At 36.3% G+C, this 25,336-nt stretch overlaps 1 protein-coding gene across 2 annotated transcripts in view; it reads left to right on the top strand.

Annotated features, from left to right (window-relative positions):
* LOC123671682 (transcription factor sem-2-like) overlaps positions 1-25,336 on the top strand; it is an 81,974-nt gene that overhangs the window by 23,452 nt on the left and 33,186 nt on the right. The window contains exon 1 of one of the 2 annotated variants that reach the window (XM_045605645.1): positions 17,473-17,517. The exons of the other annotated variant lie outside the window; for it this stretch is intronic. Within the exon in view, the coding sequence (XP_045461601.1) occupies positions 17,488-17,517 (30 nt within the window). The 5' untranslated portion in view covers positions 17,473-17,487. Of the gene's footprint in view, positions 1-17,472; positions 17,518-25,336 lie in introns of those variants that run through there. 2 annotated transcript variants of the gene reach the window in all.

Here is a 25,336-nt window from a genome sequence, read left to right as displayed (position 1 = left end):
GCCGCATGTTTAGGAAACACCCTGTATAAGTGTATGTATAAGTATAACAGCTTTTCGTAAGTTTGTTTCATGTTTGATTGCTTGGATAATTATATTAATAGAGGGAATGTGATACTTATTACTCACATATTTGAGTACAAAACCTAAACATCGAAGTGTGCACCTCTGAAATTATTAGTAATAAATATCCCTATGACACTTCTAATAGCAAGATGATTTGAACCTCTGAAATTATTAGTAATAATATCCCTATGACACTTCTAATAGCAAGATAATTTTATTATTGCATTCTAATGGGGGGCGCAATAGACTATTATGTCGTAATGAAACAGAACCTCCTTAATTAAATCAAATCTAATGTGATCAATTCAAAATTTTGCACGCAGGTTGAAACTCTATAACCAAACCTACCCCAAAAATTTCAAGAATCTAAGGCTCTCCATTCGGGAATCATCGTACTGAATAGAATTCGAGGACGTATTCGTCATCAGTGACTAAAACCTTATCGACAGTGTGATCTGTTGAAGGAACAAGCGCTGAAAACCATAAAATCATTCCAACACATCAACGTCAAATCTTCCAATAATAATTACCACTTATTCGAGTTCGAGGTTTCATTCCATACTTCAACAAATCGCGGTTGTCGAGCAAGTCGTTCAAAAAGAAGCACGACTCGATATCATATCCTCATTAGATATCTCGCGTATAATTCCCCCGAATGACCCCACGTCTCCCAAACTCTCGACTTCCTATTCGAGGAGACCTCGAACAATACGCATTCAAATTCGAACGCGCGCGCGAAAAAAAAAATAATAAAACGGCACACGTGATCTCCGAACGCTGAGGAGGCATCAAGGAAGCATGTCACGATTTCTCGTATTATAAAAATGAGCTTTGATTACTCTAATTCCGTTCCGAACGCATTCGACTGTTTATACCGAATTGGCACCATTACCGGCCAAGGTGAGACCAAGCCGGTTCGGATCTTGAGGCGAGCAGTGGCGGGTTTTCGACGGTAAACAGCTTCTCTAGCAAATTCGAAACAGAAAAAAACATACTTATATACAGGTTAAAATGGTTATAATGGCAACACCGCATATTATTTTTTGACATTTCTTATGTCATTTATCTTCGATAGGTTATGCCGTTTTGTCATTGAAATATACATGCTTCAACGACTCTTGGAAATTGTTGGATTGTTCCATCATAATAATCATAATCAGTGCTCAATTGTGAATACTAACGAAAATTCAAGAAGAATACTTTATACAACTTCATTCAGTTGATCTACTCACAATTCGTCGTATTGTAGACTAACTTGAAAGTGGTACAATCAAGTACTTTCTGTTTGACACTAGGCCTTTTTCAGCATTGAATCTAATGTTTTGTTAAATTATTGTTTTTTTTGTTAAAACATTTTCCGCCGAATATCCTTTGGGCATTGATAAATGCCTCATAATTTCAAGACAAATTTCAGAACCATAAAATACCATTGATTCAAAATTTTTCCAGTGAATGTATAAGGCTTTACGCAAAATTCTGTGACGTCTTTAGAATGAATATAAATAGAAGTATGAAATGGAGTAAAAAATAAGAAAAGCACTGAAGTGTAGTCAGTAGCATTTTGAGCGCTCTTGAATACTACATACCTGTAGAAAGTTCTCAATTCACACAATTAAAAGTCCTTATATTTCGATCTTCATTTTTTTATCGAACTAATTCGAATTTTTTGTTTCAGGTAACTTAAATTCATAGATAGTGCTAATATGAGTCGATCATCTCCGAATGTAAACATGCGTGAGTATGAAGAATAGCTTTGTTATTTTAGTGACAAATAAAATGTGGATTTTCCCTTTGTGCAGGCTTTTTGAATCATCAATTTCTGCTATACTTTCTAAATTATTGTATTAGAGGTTAATAATTTTTCCAAAACGTCAAAAATGTCGAGGAAATGAATCTTTGGTAATAAAAGCTACTTTCTGAGTAACTTCATATATTTGCTAATGTTGCTAATAATCTAAAACTAAAAATTCACTCAATTGGCAAGGTTATGACATCCGTATTATGGGACGTGCATGGTATATTGTTCATTGACAGAAGTTCATGACAAAGGTAAAACCATCAACAGTGAATATTTCATAACGTTATTGGATCGATTAAGTTCAGAAGGAAAAAAGTCCTCAAATGCGAAAGAAAAATTTCTATTTCACCAAAACAATTCTCTTTGCCACAAATCGATGAAAACCATGGGCATATTGAACAAATTGCACTTCCAACTGCTTGACTACCCAGCTTATTCTCCAGATCTGCCTCCTTGTGATTACTGGCGTTTTGTAGACTTGAAAAGAATGCTCCAAGGAATTGAATTTTGCTCAAACGAAGAAGTCATTGTTGAGGTTGACGCCAATTTCAAAAACAAAGTCGAATCTTTCTACAGAATAAATACTAAAAAGTTAGAAGAACGTTAGAGTATATGAATCACTCTTGAAGTGCACCATCTTGATGAATAAAGTCGAATTTTGAAGAAAAAATGGGTTTTTACTGGTTGAGTCCAAGGCTTATTTAGTGAAGTGTTACAAATATGCTCTGAACGATTGCCTATACATCAATCAGATCTACTTCTTGGAAAAATCATCTGTATTTCATCGTTTGAATATCACGTTTCGTTTGGATAAAATCACACGCCAATCAACAAAACAATATATCATTTACATTCTATCATAACCATCAAATCCTCCTTGTCAACGCAGGCATGCCCGATTGGCCTGGCATATATTGCGCTAGACCGTCAATAGAACCCTGAGTCAATCCCATCGTATGACCCAAGAGCATGTCATTCCGTCATATGCGGCATAGAGGCAGGCCATATCCAACGTCAGTGACATTTGCGATTATATCCAACCTACTTTCTTGCATGTATACGCGTACGCAATACCCAGGTATCGATCTCGCATTTACTTCAAATACTGGCGTTATGCTCGATGTATCTATTGCAGCGGAACTGATTTTTACGCAATCATGCTGTTGTGCGATGGAAACGTGGGTAAAATGATAGGGGTAAGGCCCGACGCACACTTGATTATGTGATTAGACATCTTTTACGGTCCGTTAGTTGACTTTTTACGTTCGTGGAAAGGATAGGAGATTCTATACTCTGCTGATTTCTTTCGTAAGCTGGTTGATCCTTGGGATCGTTTCTAGTTGCTCTATATTTTTATAATTTTACGCTCGTTTCTATGAAATCGATCAAATAATGAATGCAATTTCTTTTTTATATATCGATTGAATGTTTGCAATTGTAGTCGAACTATGGGGTGTTTTTTTTCGAGGTATATAACTTTAAGTTGGCATTACTGTTCAAGATGGCGACTAATTTAACAGCTGTCAAGTGATTTATTCTCGGTTTGGTTTGGCAATTCATCACGAATAGACTCACGCCTAAACAACGCTTGCAAATAGTGCTATTTTTTTCGAAAATAATGGTTCTGTGCGGAATACGTATCGCGCACTACGTCCATTTCATTTTGTTTAGCGATGAAGCGCACTTCTGGTTGAATGGCTGCGTCAACAAACAAAACTGCCGTATTCGGAGTGAAGCTAATCCTCAAGTGTATGTCGAAACACCGTTACATCCAGAAAAACTGACTGTTTGGTGCGCTTTATGGGCTGGTGGAATCATTGGTCCTTACTTCTTCAAAAACGATGATGGCCAGAACGTTACAGTCAATGGTGATCGGTATAGAGCCATGATAACTAACTTTTTCATTCCTGAATTGAACAACCATGATGTCCAGGAGCTGTGGTTCCAACAAGAAGGCGCAACATGTCACACAGCTCGTGTGACAATCGATTTATTGAAAGACGCGTTTGGTGACCGCCTAATTCCACGTTTTGGACCTGTGAATTGGCCTCCAAGATCTTGTGATTTAACACCGCTAGACTACTTTCTGTGGGCTATGTAAAGACATTGGTCTATGCGGATAAGCCACAAACCCTTGACCATTTGGAAGACAACATTCGCCGTGTTATTGCCGATATACGGCCACAAATGTTGGAAAAAGTAATCGAAAATTGGACGTCCAGATTGGACTACATCCGAGCCAGCCGTGGCGGTCATATGCCAGAAATCATATTTAAAAAGTCATGCCACAAGATTATCTTGCGGATAACTGAAATTCATGTCAATCGAATAATCCATCGTTGGATTTAAAGTTCTGTAGCTCTAAAAAAAACAGCCTTTATTACATGTACAACATACCGTAAAAAATATATTTCTGTAGTTATCAATTAGTTGGCATGTAGTTAGCAATTCTTTAAAATTATTCAGAGCCTGAAACTCGAGCTGTGCGTTCTTGGTGCAATCAAAGAAATCTTATAAACCATCCTGAAAATGAGGTAGATCAACAAAAGTGTCACAAAATTCCTTGATGAAATCTTCACTGAATATCAAGCTTGGATTAGACCTTACCAAACAGATATGATCTTATTTGAAAAATTATAATGAAGGCTATGCCCACCAAAAAGTCAATGGCATTTCAAAGTAACAAAAGAAACCGCAAAAAAATCTCGAGGTCAAATTCTTGGTCACTCAAAATTAATGGATCTTATGACAAACGAAATTCTATCGATGATTCTGTAACTGAAATAAGGAAGTTAGAACTTTGTGAAAAATATGTGAGAAGCTACTGCAGTGCATTAAAAGTGTGTGGTTGAAGTTGTATCAATCATTTTAGACAATTTTCTTGATTTTCACATTTCTGCTACCCACGTCAATATTTCGACTGTAACTTTAAACTGACGTAGATATAGACGTTTACAGAAAATATATAATTTTTTTTGACGTGTGAGATTTCCCTAGACGGCAATAAATAACGATCCATTGTATCGAACAAATAGCGTTTTATGGAAAAGACAGCTCACTGAATCCCGTTATCCGTCGGTCCACGTGTGCGCCCCGCTTAACGCAATTTATAATAACAAAATCGCGGAGAAATCAGCTGCTTTCCTGGCCGTAAACTTTCAAGGTTTCTGACTCATGCCCAGCGCGGAGCGACTTGAAATTGTTATTTGCAAAATTAGGTGTGTAATATTCTTTCCCGTGTAAAAATACAATTCCTACGTTCACTATTACGGAATAATTCCGTATAGAGCGCGCTAGCCTTGAGGTGGATTACTGTTGGTAATGTCGGCAGCTGTATTAGCGACGTTGATTTCGATTTCCTTACTGCTTTGCAACAACCGTTCCGAGGACCCTTCGAGGTTTTTCATATTTTATGAGGTCGTCACATAGACAAGACGCATTCCGATCTATGACTGTTTTCATCCTGGTGGATTATTCAGATGTTGTTGCTTCCTTGTCGTGTGAACGCGGATTTAGGATCGAAAATCAGGGTTTCCGACTTGTCGCTTCCATTCTGGTTTACCTTCTTCCACAGGTTTTTCCAATAATAGGGTTAATTTAGAATAGCTCGCTATCTGCGCAGCTGTCAGTTTTGAAGCTGCCATATTTTGACATTTGACAAGAAAAACTATGTCATTACTGAAAATGGAAAAATACACGCTTCATCAGCGCATTGAAATAGTTTAAATTCGCTACAAAAATGGTGACCATTTTGCAAAACTAAAGCTATTTTGGGTCGCCCTTGAGCACCTTATCGGCCGGCAGTGGTGCAATTGATGAGAAAATTTGAGCTGTTGGGACAAGTAGTGATGTGAAACATCGAAACCGTGTGCATCGCTCAAGAACAACGGAGAATACTGCCGCTGTAGCCAGGTTACAGCCAGTACAGGGTGTTCATCACAAGATCATTTTGGACAAATCAAATTCATCAAAACTCAAGATTTTCAAATTAGAACCTATATTTTTTATTATTTCAGTCGATTCTACGTATAAAAAGAGTGGGGGTTACTTAAGCAAACCCTAAACCTAAAATGAATACTTTAAGATTTATCGAGGAAAAACTTTAAATGAGGAAAAACCACAATTTTGAACTGTGTGGAGTAGTCTCTGACTTCTGGAAAACTCAGAAAGAAACTAAAATTCGATGTTCCGATGACTAAATTTGACGTTTCAAGAATTGTAATGAATTATTCTTAAATGAAAATTGTATTGGTTTATGGATTCCTCAACAATTTCAACGAAAAATTGATATAATTCATGAAATGTGAAATTTAGTTATCCAAACATCGAATTTTAGTTTCTTTCTGTGTTTTCCGGTGACAGACTACTTCTCACAGTCAGAAATTGCGGTTTTTACCCATTTAAAGTTCTTCCCCGATTACTCTTAAAGTATTCATTTTAGGTATAGAGTTTGCTGAAGTAATTTTTTTCAACCATTTTTGTTCGGCGAATTGACTGGAATAATAAAGAATATAGATTCTAATTTGAAAATCTTGAATTTTGATGAATTTGAGTTGTGTAAGTTCATGGTATTCTTATAGATATCCTGTACATTGTTGACCTAAACTGCAAACAGTTTTATAATACTACGTGTTTGCAGAATCAAAAATTAAAAGGTTTTTTTCGAAAAAAAAAATATTTGAAAAAAATGTGAGTGCCCGTCGCCACCATCAGCTCATGAACCGTTAAATTTTCACACAGTTTTTCTGGATGTAATGGTGTTTCGACATACACTTGAGGATTAACTTCACTCCAAATGCGGCAGTTTTGTTTGTTGACGTAGCCATTCAACCAGAAGTGCGCTTCAGCGCTAAACAAAATAAAATGAACGTAGTGCGCGATACGTATTCCGCACTGAACCATTATTTTCGAAATAAAATTGCACTATTTGCAAGCGTTGTTCAGGCGTGAGTCTATTCATGATGAATTGCCAAACCAAACTGAGAATAAACGACTTGACAGCTGTTAAATCGGTCGCTATCTTGAACAGTAATGCCAACTTAAAGTTATATACCTCGAAAAAAAACACCCGTTACAAGGGTAAAACTAGTTCAATGCTGTATTTGTGAATCATTATTTTTGAGAGACCCACAATGTTTACATTCCCACAATTAAATGGATCGATAATTTCTTGATTGCTTGTGTTAATGTTTGTGTATCAGTTAACACTTGTCAAAAATCAACAAGGTATAATTCACGGTTGTTATCGTCTTCTGATAAATTAAAGACGTCAACTGCCAACAAATTATGTCGAGAGAGATTTTATTTGGAACAAATGGAGCCAACCGACATTGTCTTGACATGGATTTGGCTTTTGTTTAAGTGACACAATTGATTTCGAAAATATGGAAAGCGTATAATCATGACAAATTTAATTACATTTGCATTTTTGAATGAATTAACATAATACTCATTTTCAGTTAAAATCTCAAGGTTATTGCGAATGTTGAAATATGAATTTCATATCGAAATTAAATCACTTTTATTTAATCTTTTTGGATCAATTCTCAGACTAATAAACATAGATAGAAGGAGCTTGAATTTTTAGTAAGCAAATTTTATTCCCAACATGAACTATCAAATTTGACATGAAGCGCGCGGAAATGAAAACCTATCAGTGATACGATATTTCACTCAATTCGTGAGTCTCTACACAAAGAACGCACTTCTTATGTCCCATAGTGAATCAACGCTTTATATCAACTCAAAATATATTGCAATAAAAACCAAAATATATCAGAAATTCAAAAAAATACTTCAAGGGCACCAAACGACGTGAAACAACCGATGACACTAAGAGAGCAAAAGTGGCCAAACCTTGGATTTCAGCAGGTAGATACAGAAAATAATAAATTGTAAGGTAAATCAAATTACCTTAGAATGAAAAGGGTAAATAATTAAATCAATAATAAATATTCTGCTCATTATAAATTCGACAATTAGGAAAAATATCGCATTCCGAATATTCAAATTCGCATATTTAATCAGAAATCGCTCAAATATATTTCATTCAATATAATATACATTCATAACGATAATATATACATAACGTAATCTAATCATGTTGGGGATATATAAAAATTGCATATACTTCCTCTATATATGTTTATTACTCTATGGAAAGTACTAACAACAATGTTTCAAATGTAACACTGTAAATTATAACCTTTTTCAGTACACCGTAACCTCTTGATTATTTCAAAAACGATCTGGTCCTACATCAGAGACATCATCAACGAAGATAAAAAAAAAAGGCTGGCCCCAAAACCGACCCCTGCAGCACCCCGAAAACCATCCACCCGCAGCAATCAGCACGTATTGCGTTCTAAAACAAAGATTGAACCTCATCACGTGAACCACGTGTGTCGGTGACGCATTTTAACTTCCCCCCTCCTTCTCCCTGTGAAGGAATCGAGCTCGAAAAATGAAATTTCAGTTATAACAACAGTCGAGTCATCAAGTGTGGTTAATTGAGCGACGGCAAACAGTCGTAGGTTCATTTGCAGCCTTTAATTTATGTAAACGGGTTGAACAACGCGAGTGCTATTGTTCTTATCTGAGCCAATTTCGAAGCAGATGTATAACTACTTCCTTATTATCGCAGTCGCCTTTGGTTATCGATAATCGGGCACTTAGCAGTACGGGTGCCTTATCGGTGGATTTTTTTGATCCGTCCGAGTATCAAAACAACATTCTTACGTTGTTGGAACACGTGTGCAGATCTGCGCAGATGGAGATCTGTGGGTCCGATCGGTAGATCGGAAGAATGGACTAGTTTTCATTTTTTTGTTAAGGATTAATTCTAAAAATTTAAGTAAAATGAAACAAAAATGTGGAAGAATCATCAAAATATCTCTAGAAATGAAAAAGTTATGGGACTTTGAAGTTGCGCTTGGAAGAATAATTTCATAGTACGTGTAAGTGGCGTGACGTCACACACTAGACGACTGGTATTCGCAGAGTGCTTACGAATTCATTGGTGTACAATCACTTGTGCCGTTCGTGTCGTGTTTTGTTCGTTACACGATGGCTGAAATAACTTACTATATACATACATATAAATTACTTTTTTCTCTTTTTACTTTTTACTCCTCACATAAATATGTTTTGCCATTGATAGACTTCAACAACCAGTACTCAACTACAAACTGTTTATGAAACGTTTTTTAAATAAATCATCGTTATAAGTTGAACCATGATGAAGCAAACTCTGAAGAAGATACTTACTTGAAAAGTTTAACGCCTTTTATTTCAGCACTGACATAAGATGGATTTGAAGAAAAAAACTCCATCACTGCGAATATATCTATTTTAGGCAAATTGTCACTTTGTCCTTTCACGAAGCCTTCTTCCATTATGGTGACATAAAAACCAAACTCGAGTTAAAACTACACTGTACAACTACAAACGGCGCGAGAGCCTTGGTGCGGCTAAGTATTTAAACGTAATTTATGGTGTAGCGATCACAGGCAAGTGCCGTGACGTCACAGACGAGTCGGAGACCAAACACGTTCCGCGCTAAAATACGTAAATTTAAATAATCTATTTCTCAGTCATTTATTGATGGATTTTCAAAATTTTTTCACTGATTTATCAGTTTTGCCCTATATTTTAATTCTATCGTGTCAAATATAGTATTATCAACATCACTAAACTAGTCCATTGGTAGACCTTCAGATCCGATGGTTTTGTTGGTTTTTCAACATGTGTTGAGGGAAGCGCATCCTACTTATTTATATTCATTTGATGAAAAAAACTCTTAGATCTCATGCTTTTATAAAGTTCACAAAGAAGAGTCAAATCTGAAGCTTATCTGATTCTTTGAGGGTTAGCAGAAAAGCTTAGTAGATTCAAGAGGGGTTTCATTGCACCGCTACGTTGAAGCCTCCATCAGAGCTTTTTTCACCATTAATCGTAGCAGTCATCAGCTGGCCCTTCAGTTTCAGAGTTCTAATGAACTCCAGTACTGGGATGGCTTCAAAAAGATTACTTCCTCCCTTCTACTTGTCTTTTACCAAGGCATTTTTGCGTGGCCATTCCGTCACCAGATGATTTGGAGTTTCTTCTTTCTCCCCCACAGAATCTGCACTCGTCGTTTTCTTCTAGACTCATTCTCATGAGGTGCTTCTTGAAGCAAGAATGGCCTGTAATCCAGTGATGAGGTGTAGCATATTCATGCTAAGATCGAGATACTTTTCAGATCTCGTAGTATCAGACTTTCGCAGAAACACTTTGGAATGATTGAGCCAAGGAAAATTCCGCCAGAGTATTTCGTTCTCAGTTTTTTGCTTTCTCCTGGAACTCTTTTTTGTAGGTATATTTACCTATACTAAAGAAAGGTTCTGGGTCAATTGAAGGAATTTGTGCCCCTTTTCTGGCAAGTGTGTTTTTGCCTATTTCGTTGAGTTTTCTTTGGCACTGCAATACCATCTTAGAATTGATGCTATGTGAGCTCAATGCTTGGGTAACATCTAGACGGTCAGAATCTATAGCTCACCGATATACTCATCCAGTGCATATAGTAAAGTGAAAATATCAGTACAACAATAAATATTTCAAATAATAACACAGAAAAAATATTACTGGTTTAAGTCGAGATGGAAATTATTTTGCGTACTTGTCAGATAAAATTTCTAAGATTAGCAAGTAAAAACTAGAAGTCAGTATATCTGATGGTCACCAAATAAGGTTACTTGTTGGAGATTCACAATTCATCACATCAATGAACGAAAATATAGAAGATTCTGTAAGAAATACATAATCAATGACTGGAATAAGGAAAATACTACCAGAAAGAAGGAGAGTTACCAGAGATATCTAAATGAAAAGGACGGTATGGATTAAGATGGATAGTTACAGATGATGAAACAGGCAGTAATGTCTCTATGTTGATCGGAAGAAGTAAATGACCATTTCAAAAATGATAACGAAAGAAATCGAGATATGTTTATTACGTAAAATCGATTTTAATACGTTCCATTTTCCTTATCTAAGTTAAAGTGCATTTTTCCAAATGATCGACAGGAAATCATGTTGATCTCAAACTCCTCCCACTTCGTCCGACCACAGAGTAGACTGACGTTCCAGAGACAGATATTCTTCTTATCTGAACCAACTTCGCAGCAAATGCATATAACTATCAGTATTCCCTCGTTATCGAACCACGATTTCTTTATCAACAATCCAGGGGACGTCGAAGACGCCTTATCGCGTCGTTGAGCCACTGCGTCTCAAATTAAAATCACATCTCCTCCCATGAACACGTGCGTGCCTTGTTTTTCCACGGCCCCATTTTCGAATTTCCGCAATTACTTATCGCGAATTTTATCTCTATTTATGTTATTCTGGCCTCGAACGTGCCAACGGCAACGTTGCCAAATGGTGCGTGCATCTCGGAGAGGATCCTTGAACTTGATTCGGACTATTCGGAGGCGGCCGGGGGTCCAACATTGTAGGAACTTCTGGGAAATTTGTCTGATGCTGGCCGCTGTCCCAGTCATTGAATTTTCCGAAAAATGCACACCTGGCGCGGTTGCCAAGCGTTTGATGTCACGCCGAATCGGGTTTTCCGCTGATTTTCGATTTGACGTCGGTTTTAAAAATAGACGCGATGTATGGATCGACGTCGCGATGACGGTTATGAATTACCAGCGTCAGGATTTTGTTTTATCTCTTTCGCGGAATATGACAACTCGTCAAAATGGAAATTGAAATTTTTATAATTGGGTTTGAATTCGGATTGAAATATTCTGTACGTGCTCGGAGTTATTTTAACGCTTCGTGTTTCCAATTATTCGATTTTATAGTATTTCGAATTTTCTAGAATTTTTTTTTCGATAATTGAACCTGAAATTTACAATTACTAGAGTTGATTTAAAAGATTATAAACCTGGAGGGATCGAAGTAAAGAGTTTTACAATAGGTGGTTTCATTTTGATGACAAAAATTACAAGTAAATCTTATATACAGGGTGATTCACCGCGATGGCCTATTGGACGTTTATGGAGAACTTATCATAACTTTGGGAAAATTTGCATGTTGGGGTTTGAGACAATGATATTTCTACCTAAAATATCGCAACAACTGCCGATTATACCGGAAACATACTACCAACGGGTGTTTTTTCGAGGTATATAACTTTAAGTTGGCATTACTGTTCAAGATGGCGACCGATTTAACAGCTGTCAAGTGATTTATTCTCAGTTTGGTTTGGCAATTCATCATGAATAGACTCACGCCTGAACAACGCTTGCAAATAGTGCAATTTCATTTCGAAAATAATAGTTCTGTGCGGAATACGTATCGCGCACTACGTCCATTTTATTTTGTTTAGCGATGAAGCGCACTTCTGTTTGAATGGCTACGTCAACAAACAAAACTACCGCATTTGGAGTGAAGCTAATCCTCAAGTGTATGTCGAAACACCGTTACATCCAGAAAAACTGACTGTTTGGTGCGCTTTATGGGCTGGTGGAATCATTGGTCCGTACTTCTTCAAAAACGATGATGGCCAAAACGTTACAGTCAATGGTGATCGGTATGGAGCCATGATTACTAACTTTTTCATTCCTGAATTGAACAACCATAATGTCCAGGAGCTGTGGTTTCAACAAGACGGCGCAACATGTCACACAGCTCGTGCCACAATCGATTTATTGAAAGACACGTTTGGTGACCGCCTAATTTCACGTTTTGCACCTGTGAATTGGCCTCCAAGATCTTGTGATTTAACACCAATAGACTACTTTCTGTGGGGCTATGTAAAGTTTATGCGGATAAGCCACAAACCCTTGACCATTTGGAAGACAACATTCGACGTGTTGACGATATACGGCCACAAATGTTGGAAAAAGTCATCGAAAATTGGACGTCCAAATTGGACTACATCCGAGCCAGCCGTGGCAGTCATATGCCAGAAATCATATTTAAAATGTAATGTCACAAGATTATCTTGCGGATAAATAAAATTCATGTCAATCGAATAATCCATCGTTGTTTTATTGCAATTTGAAGTTCTATAGCTCTAAAAAAATACCCTTTATAAATAAAAAAAAATACTACTAAAATTAGATAGATAGTTGGCATAGATATTCAGAGTTTGCATCATGTTTTATGGCAATTTCGATTGCATTTCTACAGGGTGATATTTTTTTGGAAAAACACCTACTTTTTCCCTCCAGAACCTTTTTTAGTAGACTACTGGTAGTTTGAAGGTTGTTTTTAGGAATCTCTCATTTCAGTTCGTACCTCCAATTTAGGAACACCCTGCATAACCCTTAGTTTGCTCCTGTTGAGGTTTCGTATAAAAACATTCAAATGAATTTCAGGAAGTAATTAATGCCTTTTTTAACACTCAAATTTATATTAATGGCAGCTAAGTTCCACTAAGGTTAATGACTTAATCTCGTAGGCAAAGACATCTGAAAAAAAATCCATCAGAATCAGAACTGGTCCATCAAAAGTAATCAGTGGTAACCCGATATCTCCTTGAAATAAGTTCATGGGAAACTTCCTGATCTAGAAGCCGACGAAGAGGTCGACTGACCGATCTGCGGATGTGGAATGGTTATAGGCGTTCAGAAAGAAATCCATCCGACGTGTATTCCTGTTTTTCCAACGTAAAAACTAAGTCCTCTTGCGAAACTGTAAGAGGCATTCGATATCTCATAATTATCATCATATGGATCGTAATCTATGCAATGAAACGGAGAAAATAAAGTATCTAATAACAGCACTTAGTGCATCGTAGTTCGAAACTGGTTTTCGAAATAAGTATCAAGTGTGTTATGGTGTACATGCTCTCGGAGAGAAACAACTGAACAACGGCACGACTGTACAACTGCAAGGTCCAGAGGCGGATTAGGCCGGAATTGTGAATTGGCTTTGGTATAAGGATGTTCGAAACTGTTATCCTATATATTTACATCATCGTACGAATGACAAACATGTATTTGACAAGAAAGTATCATTGAGAGGGAACACCACCACGTGGTTGCTGAGTGCAGAACGAAATTAGAACTATTTATTTTCACAAATCCCCAATTTTTATAGTGCTTGATGTCTTTAAGCAAGAACCTACATAGAAGAAAGTAAATACACTGCGCAAAAGAATTAACGCACATTATGGAAATCTCAAATTTATTCTACAACTGAAGGTGTTCTCAATGATAATTATTTTTATCAGAATTATGCATGCATATGTTATCCACTTTCAACGTTTTTCCTAAATACAGATGTTTTTTCCCAGCAGGAATAAAAAAAGATGAGATTATCAGATTTTGAATGTATCGGCTCCATTCTGAAATCAGTTGTTCTCGATCAATTCTAGTGATCAATAGTTTTTCTTTCGTTTGATTTTCTACACTCGATCGCTATGCAACGCGAAACACGCAATTTGACCCAAGAGGAATGTGCCCAAACGGTAGTTTTGCGAGAAGAAGGGTGGACATACAGAAGAATTGCAGAAAGGTTTGGAGTTTCCCATACAAGTGTGTCCAGAATGTTGCAGCGATTCAGGGAGACAGGTATGAATGTCCGATGACCAGGACAGGATAGACCACGGGTAACAACTGCCATTCAAGAACGTTACTTGAGAGTTTCTTCGTTGAGACAACGGTTTGCAACCGCTCGCCTCCTTCAAAATCAGCTTGAGAAAACTCATGGGGTGCAAATTAGCACCCAGACAATAAGAAATCGCCTCAGAGAATATGATTTAAGGCCTCGTGTCGCGGCAAGAGGCCCAGCTCTTACCAAAATCATCACAAATGAGGTTAAATTAAAATTTTGTGGAAGCCTTATTTGCTTCGAAAAAAGAAAGATGATTAAGTAAATATACAACTTCGTACACCGTTCAAAGTTTGGTCATCGCAGGAGTGCCAGAGGGGAAATGAATATTTGACTGAACCACGTGGTGGTAATCCCTCTTAACTTCTAAGGAATCTTCGATGAAGTTGATCATCATTTTCGAGCAGTTCAAGAGCAACGAAGCACGAGGTTTATGGTAGTCTTGAATTTTTTAGGATGTAAACCGAAATTTTTTCTTGAAATACTCGATGTTGTTGTTTGAGAAAAATTTAATTGTAGAGTATGACGTGGAACTGATAAATTCGGATTCATTTCATATTTTATGCGTATATTCACACTATTCAAAAAAATTTTTTGCGAGAAATTAAACTGAAAACATAAAGATGAAAATACTGAATATACTGCTGTGAATTTCTGGCCCAAATACTTATGTAGTTATCACGTTTTGATAATTTTAGTCAGCATCCGGAACAAATTATCCTGGATTTACCGAAAGCGTGATAATTATCAAAATGAAATGAAATACCATCATTCCTCATTTTCAATAAGAAAAAATTTCCTTCGTCTGAGAAAAATCGAATTTTTGAACCTTTGTGACTGATTTTCTCAAAAACAATAAGGTTTAGAGCTTTGAAGTTTGAGTTTTAAACGTTTGAATTTGAAAAAAGAACTAGTACTCACGCCACTGAACGTAATAGAAACATGCAAGCAACGTTAAAAGTTAACTGACAACAAACAGCGCATCTATTTTGAGTCTCATCGAAATATCTTCAGCCATTTTGGCATTATTGCGAAAAACAGTTGTTCTTCGAACTTAAACACTAGGTGTCACGAAAATTAGAGCAGTTAGGACACATGTTTGCAGAAAATTTGTTCTTATATTCATCAGTTCGTTACATCTAGTCTTAGACACCCTCTATAAACTTTTTGGCTAATATATTTTTGTTGATATCTTTCTTACAACCCTTTGAAATGTGGGAGTTAACCGTGGCGCACCCTGTATAAATCCTTCATATGACTACAGAGTCCTTAACAACAACACAAGCGCATCCATTGCCTCATTACGCATCAATTTGTCACTCATATCTGCAAATACTCGGAACTAAAGACATCAATGACACCAAAGCGCCCTCTATCATTGACCGCCGACGATTCTGGGAACAATTTGGCCGATTTCGACACATCGGATGGGTTATCGCCATTCCACAAGCGATTCCGAGTAGAAAGCGTAGCTGAAAAGATATCAGAACAGAGGACATTCGCGACGGATTAGAAGAACTGCTAATTTATTTGCAGATCAAAGAGACCGCCCGGCTCGGTGGAAATTCAGCGTTCGTACCGTTCTTTTTTCCGAGAAGGGATCGATACCGCGTTGCTTTCATCGTGGAAATGAATAGGCGACTCGTGATCTTCAGGATTTTCGGAATCGTGAAAATGTTTGGTTGGATCCGCTTGTCGGTTATTTTGTGATGATGCGTTTTAGAGTCGAGTTATTCATTTCGAATTCGGAGATGATCAAAATAGTCGTTTGGGAGTGAATAATTTTGAAAATTTCAATTAGGTTTTTCCTTGCGTCTCAAAATTTCTACTAATCTTAGATGAATTGTGGACATAAGAAGGAATGATAAAGAATATGATTATTTGTTCTTACACTTATTTATTTCTTCTTCACTCTTAATGGTTTTTTCACGTCTTTGAGTAAACATCTCAAAGTTCAAATCGTAGGATTAGGATCATTGAAATCAGGGGACAAAATATTTAAACTTCATCAGGGCTACAGAGAAAACAAACAAAATAGGTACTAGTTGAAGTAACAATTGCATAAATAGAAGGTCTTATTTTATATTTTCTTATGATGTTCATTTAATCGAATGAAGAATAAAATCTAAGAAAGAATGACATACACATTGAAAAGTTTTAGTATAAAATTGCAAACAATGTAAGAACAAACGAATACAACTGTAATGAGAGATTCTGGGATAAGAAAAATTCAACCGCCCTTACAGCACACTTTTTCATAAAAGATCATACATTAGACTTCGATAACACGAAGATGGTGGGTTACAAAACAAATGAAAAAAAAGCGAAATGATTTTCATAGAACTGAATGGGACCGTCTATTACAGGACCGATGCAGTTTCCATATGCTTATTTATTATACAGATATCGAGAAATTCACAACCTTTAAATATGTTACCTCAAGACATTTGTATAAAAATAACCCATTAACAGTTTGTTCTGACAGTCATTGCAATTTTTTAACAGACTTCTTAATCTGTTAGTCGTTCATTCTTAAAGTTTATTCATTTAACAAAGTGTTACCGTTTATTCCAATACTCTTTGTACCCAAACTTCATCAAATTTGGTAAATCAATATTTCAAATTTTGGTTGTGTTACCTTTCATTTTCACATATTTGTTACTTCGGCTTATACCTATATTGTTTATTTTCTCTATAGCTTTGATAAATTCTTAATGTATGTACGAAACGTTGGCTCAGTTCAAATTGGTCCCCTGATTTCAATAGACCTGTAATTTGGAGTTCAACATTCATATTTAACTTTCGTGAAGTTCTAACTAATTTTTGATAAGTTTCCACTGTTATAATTGAAGCATACATTATGACATATTATCTCTCGATTCAATGTCCATAAGAATAGTTATTATACATTCTGATATGTACTGTTTTATTGTGTATAGTGTTTAATCTCTATTTTTTTGTTGCAGGTAAATAAAATTCCAAGCTGTTAAAATACACGAATCATCATCTAATAGGTATTAAAAATGCGTACTACATGTAACGCTCAATTTCACGTGAGTATGAAAGACAATTTCTTCGATATATCGACAAAAATATTTTCGACCAACTCTGGCTTTTCACCACTGTCTTATATTATTTTATATGTAGGTTAGAACCTACACATTTTCCAGCATGTTTTCTTATGAGTTATTCTCATTCATTTCTAAACTACGCCAATAAACAAATATAACAGCGATATATTCTAAATCCCCTCAGAAGTGGCAATAAAATTGCTATAAATTTGAGCACTCTTTTAGGCGTATGCCATTTGAGAAAGCTTCAACACAGAGTTTATATTTATATATTTTTTACTATAGCTTCATCATAACTCTTGTTCTATGAACTGCAAAATCTCAAGTTTAAAGTAGGAACTTCTATATTGCCTTTATTCCTTTCTCTTCATATATTTTCAATACTAATTTTTGAATTTTTCTGATATCAATTTTGATTCAGCATCTTCGGATGAGAGTTCTAAATTGACGATCATTTGAACTGTCGAGTAAGCTTGTTAATAATCATTAAAAGGAACATTACCGTGATCTAAAATTAATTTCCAGCAACGTTATCGAAATTATGATGAAGTTATAACAAAATGTAGTATATGACACTTGTTTTCCTTTGAAGTACTTGCTCAAACTAGGTGTGCATGCTTCAAGAGTTCATTTATGCGCTTGTATTATAATGTATCTACCATCATAGATTTTTATGAAAGGTCCCAATTAAATCATTTAAAATTCTTAATGATGTGATAGAACTGCTTGTAAACGAATATAATCAGATTCCATAAAACGCACAATTACGACGTTGGTGGTCCTTCAGGCATAACAGAATAGTCCTCATAAAACTCTCAAGAATCGCCTTCCAAAAGGAAGGCTCAAAAAACCCTAATCACGAACCTCATAAAAGTATCATACCAACATAATAACACCCAATTAAAACAACTTCTGTATTTTGTCGAAACCGAGCAAAGCTACTTAGTTCATTTTTATACCTGAGGATTCTTCAGCTGAATCTCCGAAACTTCTAATCTTCTTGCGGCAAATACCTTGCGCTCTCGTTATTTTCGAAAAAACCTCAAGCTGTCGGAGATAATGTCAAAACGGATGGAGAGGAAGTGGACTGTACAGCGCCGACAAAGTGAAGTGAGACAAGTTAATGACAGTAATTGAACTGACGGTATTTTTCGTACGTTGTACGTTGCCATTTCTAACGAGCGGAAATCTATTAATGAATGGGCCGAGGAAAATACAGCGTTATCGGGACTTTTTGAACTTTACTCGAACATGGAACACCCATTCAGATATCAACTCCGCCCAGCGCTGCTGCATTGTACCGAACGGTCACCCATCCAGACACTAACCCGGTCTACAGCTGCTGAATTTTCACCAAACGGTCACCCGTCCAGACACTAAACCGGTCTACAGCTGCTGAATTTTCACCAAACGGTCACCCATCCAGACACTAACCTCGCTGAATGCCGCTCAATTACAAAAACACCCTCGTAACTTCCACTTTCTGATCTTCTTGTAGCTGCGGCAAAAACAAATACCTCCGCACTGTCGTACGAGATAATGTCAAAACGGATGGAGAGAGGAAGTGAACTGTATATCGCCGACAAAGGGCACTAAGACAAGTTAATGACAGTAATTGAACGGGCGGTATTTTTCGTCTAGTGGAAACGAGCGGAAATGTATTAATGAAGAAAATCCCGGCAAGATTAACAGTGAAATTGGTCCGTTTGGACGGTAAACATCGGCCGGTAACAACAGATTGTTTTGCTGGGCAAAAAATACCTTGTTTCCAATCAATTTCGGTCGGTCTCTTCCAATGATAATAAACTTCAGGTATCCGATCGATTGATTTTAAAGGCAGAAAATTGAGTACGTAATCGATTTTAACGTGATGAGTTCTTGAAAAACTGTACAATGAAGTATTGTGGAATGAAGAATTTGCGACTACCACTAGGTATGCATTATCTTTATCTTCAAAAAAAGCCCTACGCCCCACCAAGTTGCAGAATGGAAAATGCAAAATTCGCATGAGTGTTAGAATTGCCTTCTGCAACAAGTAATAGACGATATATTCTCTATTTCAGTCAAGTTTTGTGAAATATTGTCGAAATTCAATGCAAAATTCAGATTATACGTCCTAGTGACTTTTGCATAGTATCTTGGTAGTTGTTGTGAATGTTACGAAAATTGACAGATTACGGAATTTGAATTTGAGTCGTTTGTTTAGAATTTTGAAATAATTTAATATAACGCATTAAATTAGCGAATTATGTCTAAAGATCTCGATTCAACACCACCAGAATCAAGGGAAATTGCGAATGAAGTTGACAATCATTTCACTATATTCAGATTATATTATATTGACAATTGAAGTATGTTGAAATTTGATAGGATCGGAAGTCAGCCAAGACAACCACAAAATGAAAAATATAACTGAAAATAATGCTGTAATGTGTTCATTACAGCACTGTTTTGAGAATTGTAATGAACTCATTACTATACTGAAATGAAGAAATTTTTATTATACCTGAAGCAAATTCTCAATGTGTCATGCCGAGTTATGACAGTTTCTAGGTTACCAAAACAATTCTCCTTTTCTTGATCCATACCATCAACTTTTAAAAATTTTATAATAGGAAGATCTGGATTTTTCTGGAGTCAATTTTGATTCAACATCTTTGGCTTACTTTAAATTTTAGATGAAAGTTCTCTCAGATTTTCTACGCTCCAAAATTTTTATCATACATTCATTATCAATCATACATTCATTATCAAATGAATGGTTCAACAATTAGAAAAAACATTATTCTAAAATTCATTTCCATTATTGTTATTGTAGCTACGATGTAAGTTATAATGAAAAATAGCACAAGATACACGTGTTTCAGTGCCTACAAAGAACTTGTAGCGTAGATGGAACATAGGAGATGAATAAAATACAAAAAGAAATAAGGGCTAAACGGAATATTACAAACTTGAAAAAATTACACTGAATTACAACAAAATCGAAAGAAACTTTGAAGCAAAATATCTATGGAAATTCTGATACGCCTTTTTCGAAAGCTTAAAGCTTGTACGAGATTGGACAACCATTTGTATTCTGTGTAGACGTTGTAACTGTGTTCTATTGCCACTTCACTTAGTTTTTTACTCAACAGCCTTCTTTTTTTCACCAAAAAACTTCTTTGCCAGCTCGAGGCTCGAACTCTTGACCTTCGGCGTAGGAATACGGGGTCCTCCCCACTCGACCAACCGCCCGATAATTTGATGAATCTGGAAAAAATTGAGCATCTTCTGAATTTTAATCTTTTTGAATAATTCTTTCATTTCAGCTCTAATATTGTTGAGAAATTGAATTTGATTTGGAAATAGAAAATCGCTCTAATTTGCGAACACCCATCCACATACTGACCTCGTCCAATGCTGTTTTTAGCTCTCATCAAGCGGTCACCCATCCAGACACCAACCCCGCCCAGTTTTCACTGAGCGGTCACCCATCCAGATACCGATCCCGTCCAATTTCCACCAGCGGTCACCCATCCAGACACCGTTCCTGTCCCACGCCGCTCAATTGGGAAACTATCAAAACTCGAAATTTCGTCAGAAGAATCGGCATATTATGGCAAAATCCGTCTCTGGCAGCGTCGTGCCGCCGCCGAGATACGAGGTGGATCTCGGCAGGTCACGCGGTTCACGGACTACTAGATCGGCGTAAAAAGCGTGACTTTTTTTTTTATTTCGCAGCGCGAGGCCGACATTGTGGTTTATTATATCTATTTGTATCTTTCCGTACAATAACGCCGTCCAGGCCCCTGGTTAGGGATGGGCAAGGGACAGAAAACTATCGATATATATTGTATCGATATTTTCTGACACTATCGAAATTTGTAAGAGTAAAAATATCGATATTTATCGCTGTAATATTTTAGTGTGCGAAATTTTTTTTTAATTCAATAAAGTTTTTCTATCATAGAGGAGAATAATAAGATTCAGATGACGAGATTCAGTATAAAACGACATATTCAGTAGTTTTCAATATTTCGCATTATGATTTCGACCACACGAAACATATTTTTATCTACTTCCTTTAGTCGAAAATCCAGATTTTTTAGTAGTTTGCTCCAATTTCACGGAATATTTTCGATATACAGAATTTCAGTTTTGCGATTCTACATTTCGATATTTAGGTATTTCAAAGTTTCAAATTCGATATTTTCAATATGTCGCATTATGATTCATCGTGACCAGATTCAGTTGAAAACACATTTAGTAGTTTGCTTCCATTTTTATAGAATATTTTCAAAATGAAGTAGGTACTTCAGTTCTTGCAGCGATTCAGGGAAACATGTATGAATGTCCGAAGACCAGGACAGGGTAGACCACGGGTAACAACTGCCATTCAAGAACGTTACTTGAGAGTTTCTTCTTTGAGACAACGGTTTGCAACCGCTCGCCTCCTTTAAAATCAGCTTGAGCAAACTCATGGGATGCCAATTAGCACTCAGACAATAAGAAATCGCCTCAGAGGATATTATTTAAGGCCTCATGTCGCGGCAAGAGGCCCAGCTCTTACCCCAGCCCATCGAAGGGCGCGTTTGGATTTTGCGAGAGAGCATATCCATTGGGAAGAGGCTGATTGGGAAAGAGTTCTCTTCACAGATGAGTCTAGATTCTGCCTCTACCATTGTGATCGACGTTCCCTTGTATACAGACGCCCACATGAACGATAAGCTCAGTGCAATTTCCTGAATACTACTGGTTTCGGGGGAGGATCGATTATGGTATGGGGTGGAATATCTTTGACTGCTCGCACAGACCTAGTGGTCGTTGATAATGGAGCTATGAATGCTGATAGGTACCTATATAAGGAACATTCTTGAAGAGCATGTAGTGCCATTTGCCCCATACATTAGTGAAAATTTCATTTTTATGGACTATAATGCCAGACCCCATCGTGCGCGCATCGTTCAGGAGTACCTTGAAGAGGTTGAAGTCTCTCGAATGGAATGGCCAGCAAGAAGTCCAGATCTCAATCCGATTGAAAAAGTTTGGGACAACCTCGATAGAAGGCTGAGAAGTTCAGAAAATCATCCAGCTATTCTTAATGACTTAGGAATCCAACTCAGAGAAATCTGGGAAGGATTAGATCAGAACATTTTAAGATCACTCATTTTGAGTATGAACCGTCGTTGCCGAGCTGTAATTAACGCAAGGGGTGGAAATACCAAGTATTAAATCACTTATCAGCATTCCAGTATTTTGAAAATAGTTTATTTCTCTTCTTTCACATAAGATTCGGTGAAATCCTGAATTTTTCTTTTATTTAATGTGTCTTGTTTCGTTCAAAACCTTCCCGAGAGAACATAAAAAATAAGTTATGAAGTCAATGTAGAGTTAACTCTCATTAAAATTGAGATTTTCAGAATGTGCGTTAATTTTTTTGCGCAGTGTATATCGATAATATCGGTTGGAAATATCGACAATCGCTAGTATCGATATAGAAAATATGGACGATATTTATCGCAATTTTTCTGGAAAATCGATATAAATTTCGATATATCGATATTTATTGCCCATCCCTACCTCTGGTAGGACGTACGGGCGAACGTACGACCGTTCGTATCGCCGCAGATCGCGAGGATCGACCGTTTATTTATGCCGGACTGGTCGATGGTCCCGACGGGCTTCAACTGTCCCGGGGTTGACAGATATACGAGAGGAACTCCGGGTATTTTTTTTTTTTTTTTTTTGGAGCGGCGAGGTAGCCTTTTCTATCGGATCGACGGGATGGACGGTTTCTGGTTTTTTTGTTGAAGCCTGTAGACGGGAGTTTTGAAGGGATGGAGAGCCTGGATTCGATCCTGATTGGGATCGGTTTGACATTGAATTGAAGGAAATTAAAAAAAAAATTATTTGGATCTCTCGGTCATTGGAAATATTGAGTATTTTTCCGATTATAGTGCAGAAACTTTGGCGTCGGATAGAACGACTCTTTTCATGAAAGAAAATTCATATCAACATATATCCTAACAAGCTTCGTTTTCGAGATACAGGGTGTTAAAGTTTAAAAAAAAACAGTTTTTTGTTTTGCTTATAACTCTGGTATTATCACATTCATTGTTTTAATTCTTAGGAATTGAAGTCTTGATAATGTATTGTTTCGAATTAGCTAAGTGTCTCCTGCCTAACATATCCAGTGGCGTAGATAAAGGGGTGCGATGATCTTTTTCTTATTGAAATTCTATAAGTATCACAGTCTTTTTCTCAGAAAAAATTGTTACATTTCTGAAATCAACAGAATTTCAATAAAAAAAATTGTTCCCCAGAATTGAGTACCCTTTTCGAGATCGAGTACAAACTCTATCCATAAAAATCTACAAAAATGTAGTTTTCAAATTTTCCCATAAGTGTTAAATGAAAGTATGTACAAAAATTAGCGTTGTTTATTTTATCGCTTTCAGATAATCTTCAATTGAACTTTTCAGTGAGATCATTTATTAGACACTAGCAATAAAAAAATGTCGTGAATATTTTTATTATTTAAGTGTCTGTTGTATGTTGTTACTGCAAAGTTTAATTAAATGACATCTGAAAGCGATAGAGTAAACTACGCTAATTTTGTTACTTTCATTCATCATCAATGGGAACATACCAAAAATTAATTCTTGTAAATTTTTGTGGATAATGTTTTGCTTTGTACTCGATTATATCGAAAACGGTACATTGCATAAAAAAAATTCAAGAGACCATTTTTTTTTTGTGGAACTGTTAATTTCGGAAATTATATAATTTTCCCGAAAAATAGACAGAGGTGTAAATTCTAAATAGGAAAAGTATATCTCACCCTTATATCTACGCCACTGGATAATTTTGGCAGGAGACACTTACCAAATTCGGAACATTACATTATGTAGACTTCAATACTTACTAAAACAAGGAATATAATAATCGCAGAGTTGAAGGTAAAAGCCTGATTTTTATTTTAAACTGTCACACACTGTATCTCGAAAACGATGCTTGTTAGGAGATATGTTCATATGAACTTGTTTTCATGAAAAAAGTTGTTTCATCTAATGCCAAAGTTATTGAATTAAAATCTGGATCACCCTGTATGTGGTTCTGGTAATGTTGGGGGTGTCCGTTTCAACGTTAAACATAATTGCCAATTTCATTTCAACCTATTTTTAATTGAGAAATAACAACTTTTGAAATCATTTTTATGTAGTTTGAGAGGAAAAATATGATATTTTTGGTTAGTCAGGTTATGGGTTTTCTATACTTTACTATCCTCTACATATCCTTCAGAAACAGACGTACTCTTCCAACCACCATGACGTTTCAGCGATCAATGCAATCATTTTGCCTACAGCTTCTGCCAACAGAATATATTTTTCAGGATCCCACAAACCCAGGTATTTCGCAATTATACATGTGAAGCCACTTTTATGAACAATCCCATGGACGTTAAAAGACATGTATTTTCACATCTGCCTTGAAATATTCATGTAATCTGTTTTAAAAATTGTTAAACCTCACTTTTTATCGGATTTTGTATCAAGTACATCTACCATAAGAATTGTCTTTTCATCTTCTACTTTAGTAAGTTACATATTCAGAAGATCTTTTTGTCGGCATCCACCAAATGGTATTAATGCAACTCTGTACATTAAGTACGTCTCATTCGGTGTCTCATGAATAAATTTCACATCTTTTCTAGTCTCAACTTTGAACTTCTCTGTATGCAACTTGAGTATTCAGATATTTTGATGCCCTTATCATCTTTTCAATGCCCTTGTTAACTAAATACCCATTTTACTCAAAC

The sequence above is a fragment of the Harmonia axyridis genome, chromosome 1 (genome assembly GCF_914767665.1).
Source record: "Harmonia axyridis chromosome 1, icHarAxyr1.1, whole genome shotgun sequence".
Classification (NCBI taxonomy): Eukaryota; Metazoa; Arthropoda; class Insecta; order Coleoptera; family Coccinellidae; genus Harmonia; species Harmonia axyridis.
The sequence above is the reverse complement of the archived record's forward strand: the minus strand, read 5'-3'. Positions and strand labels throughout refer to the sequence as shown.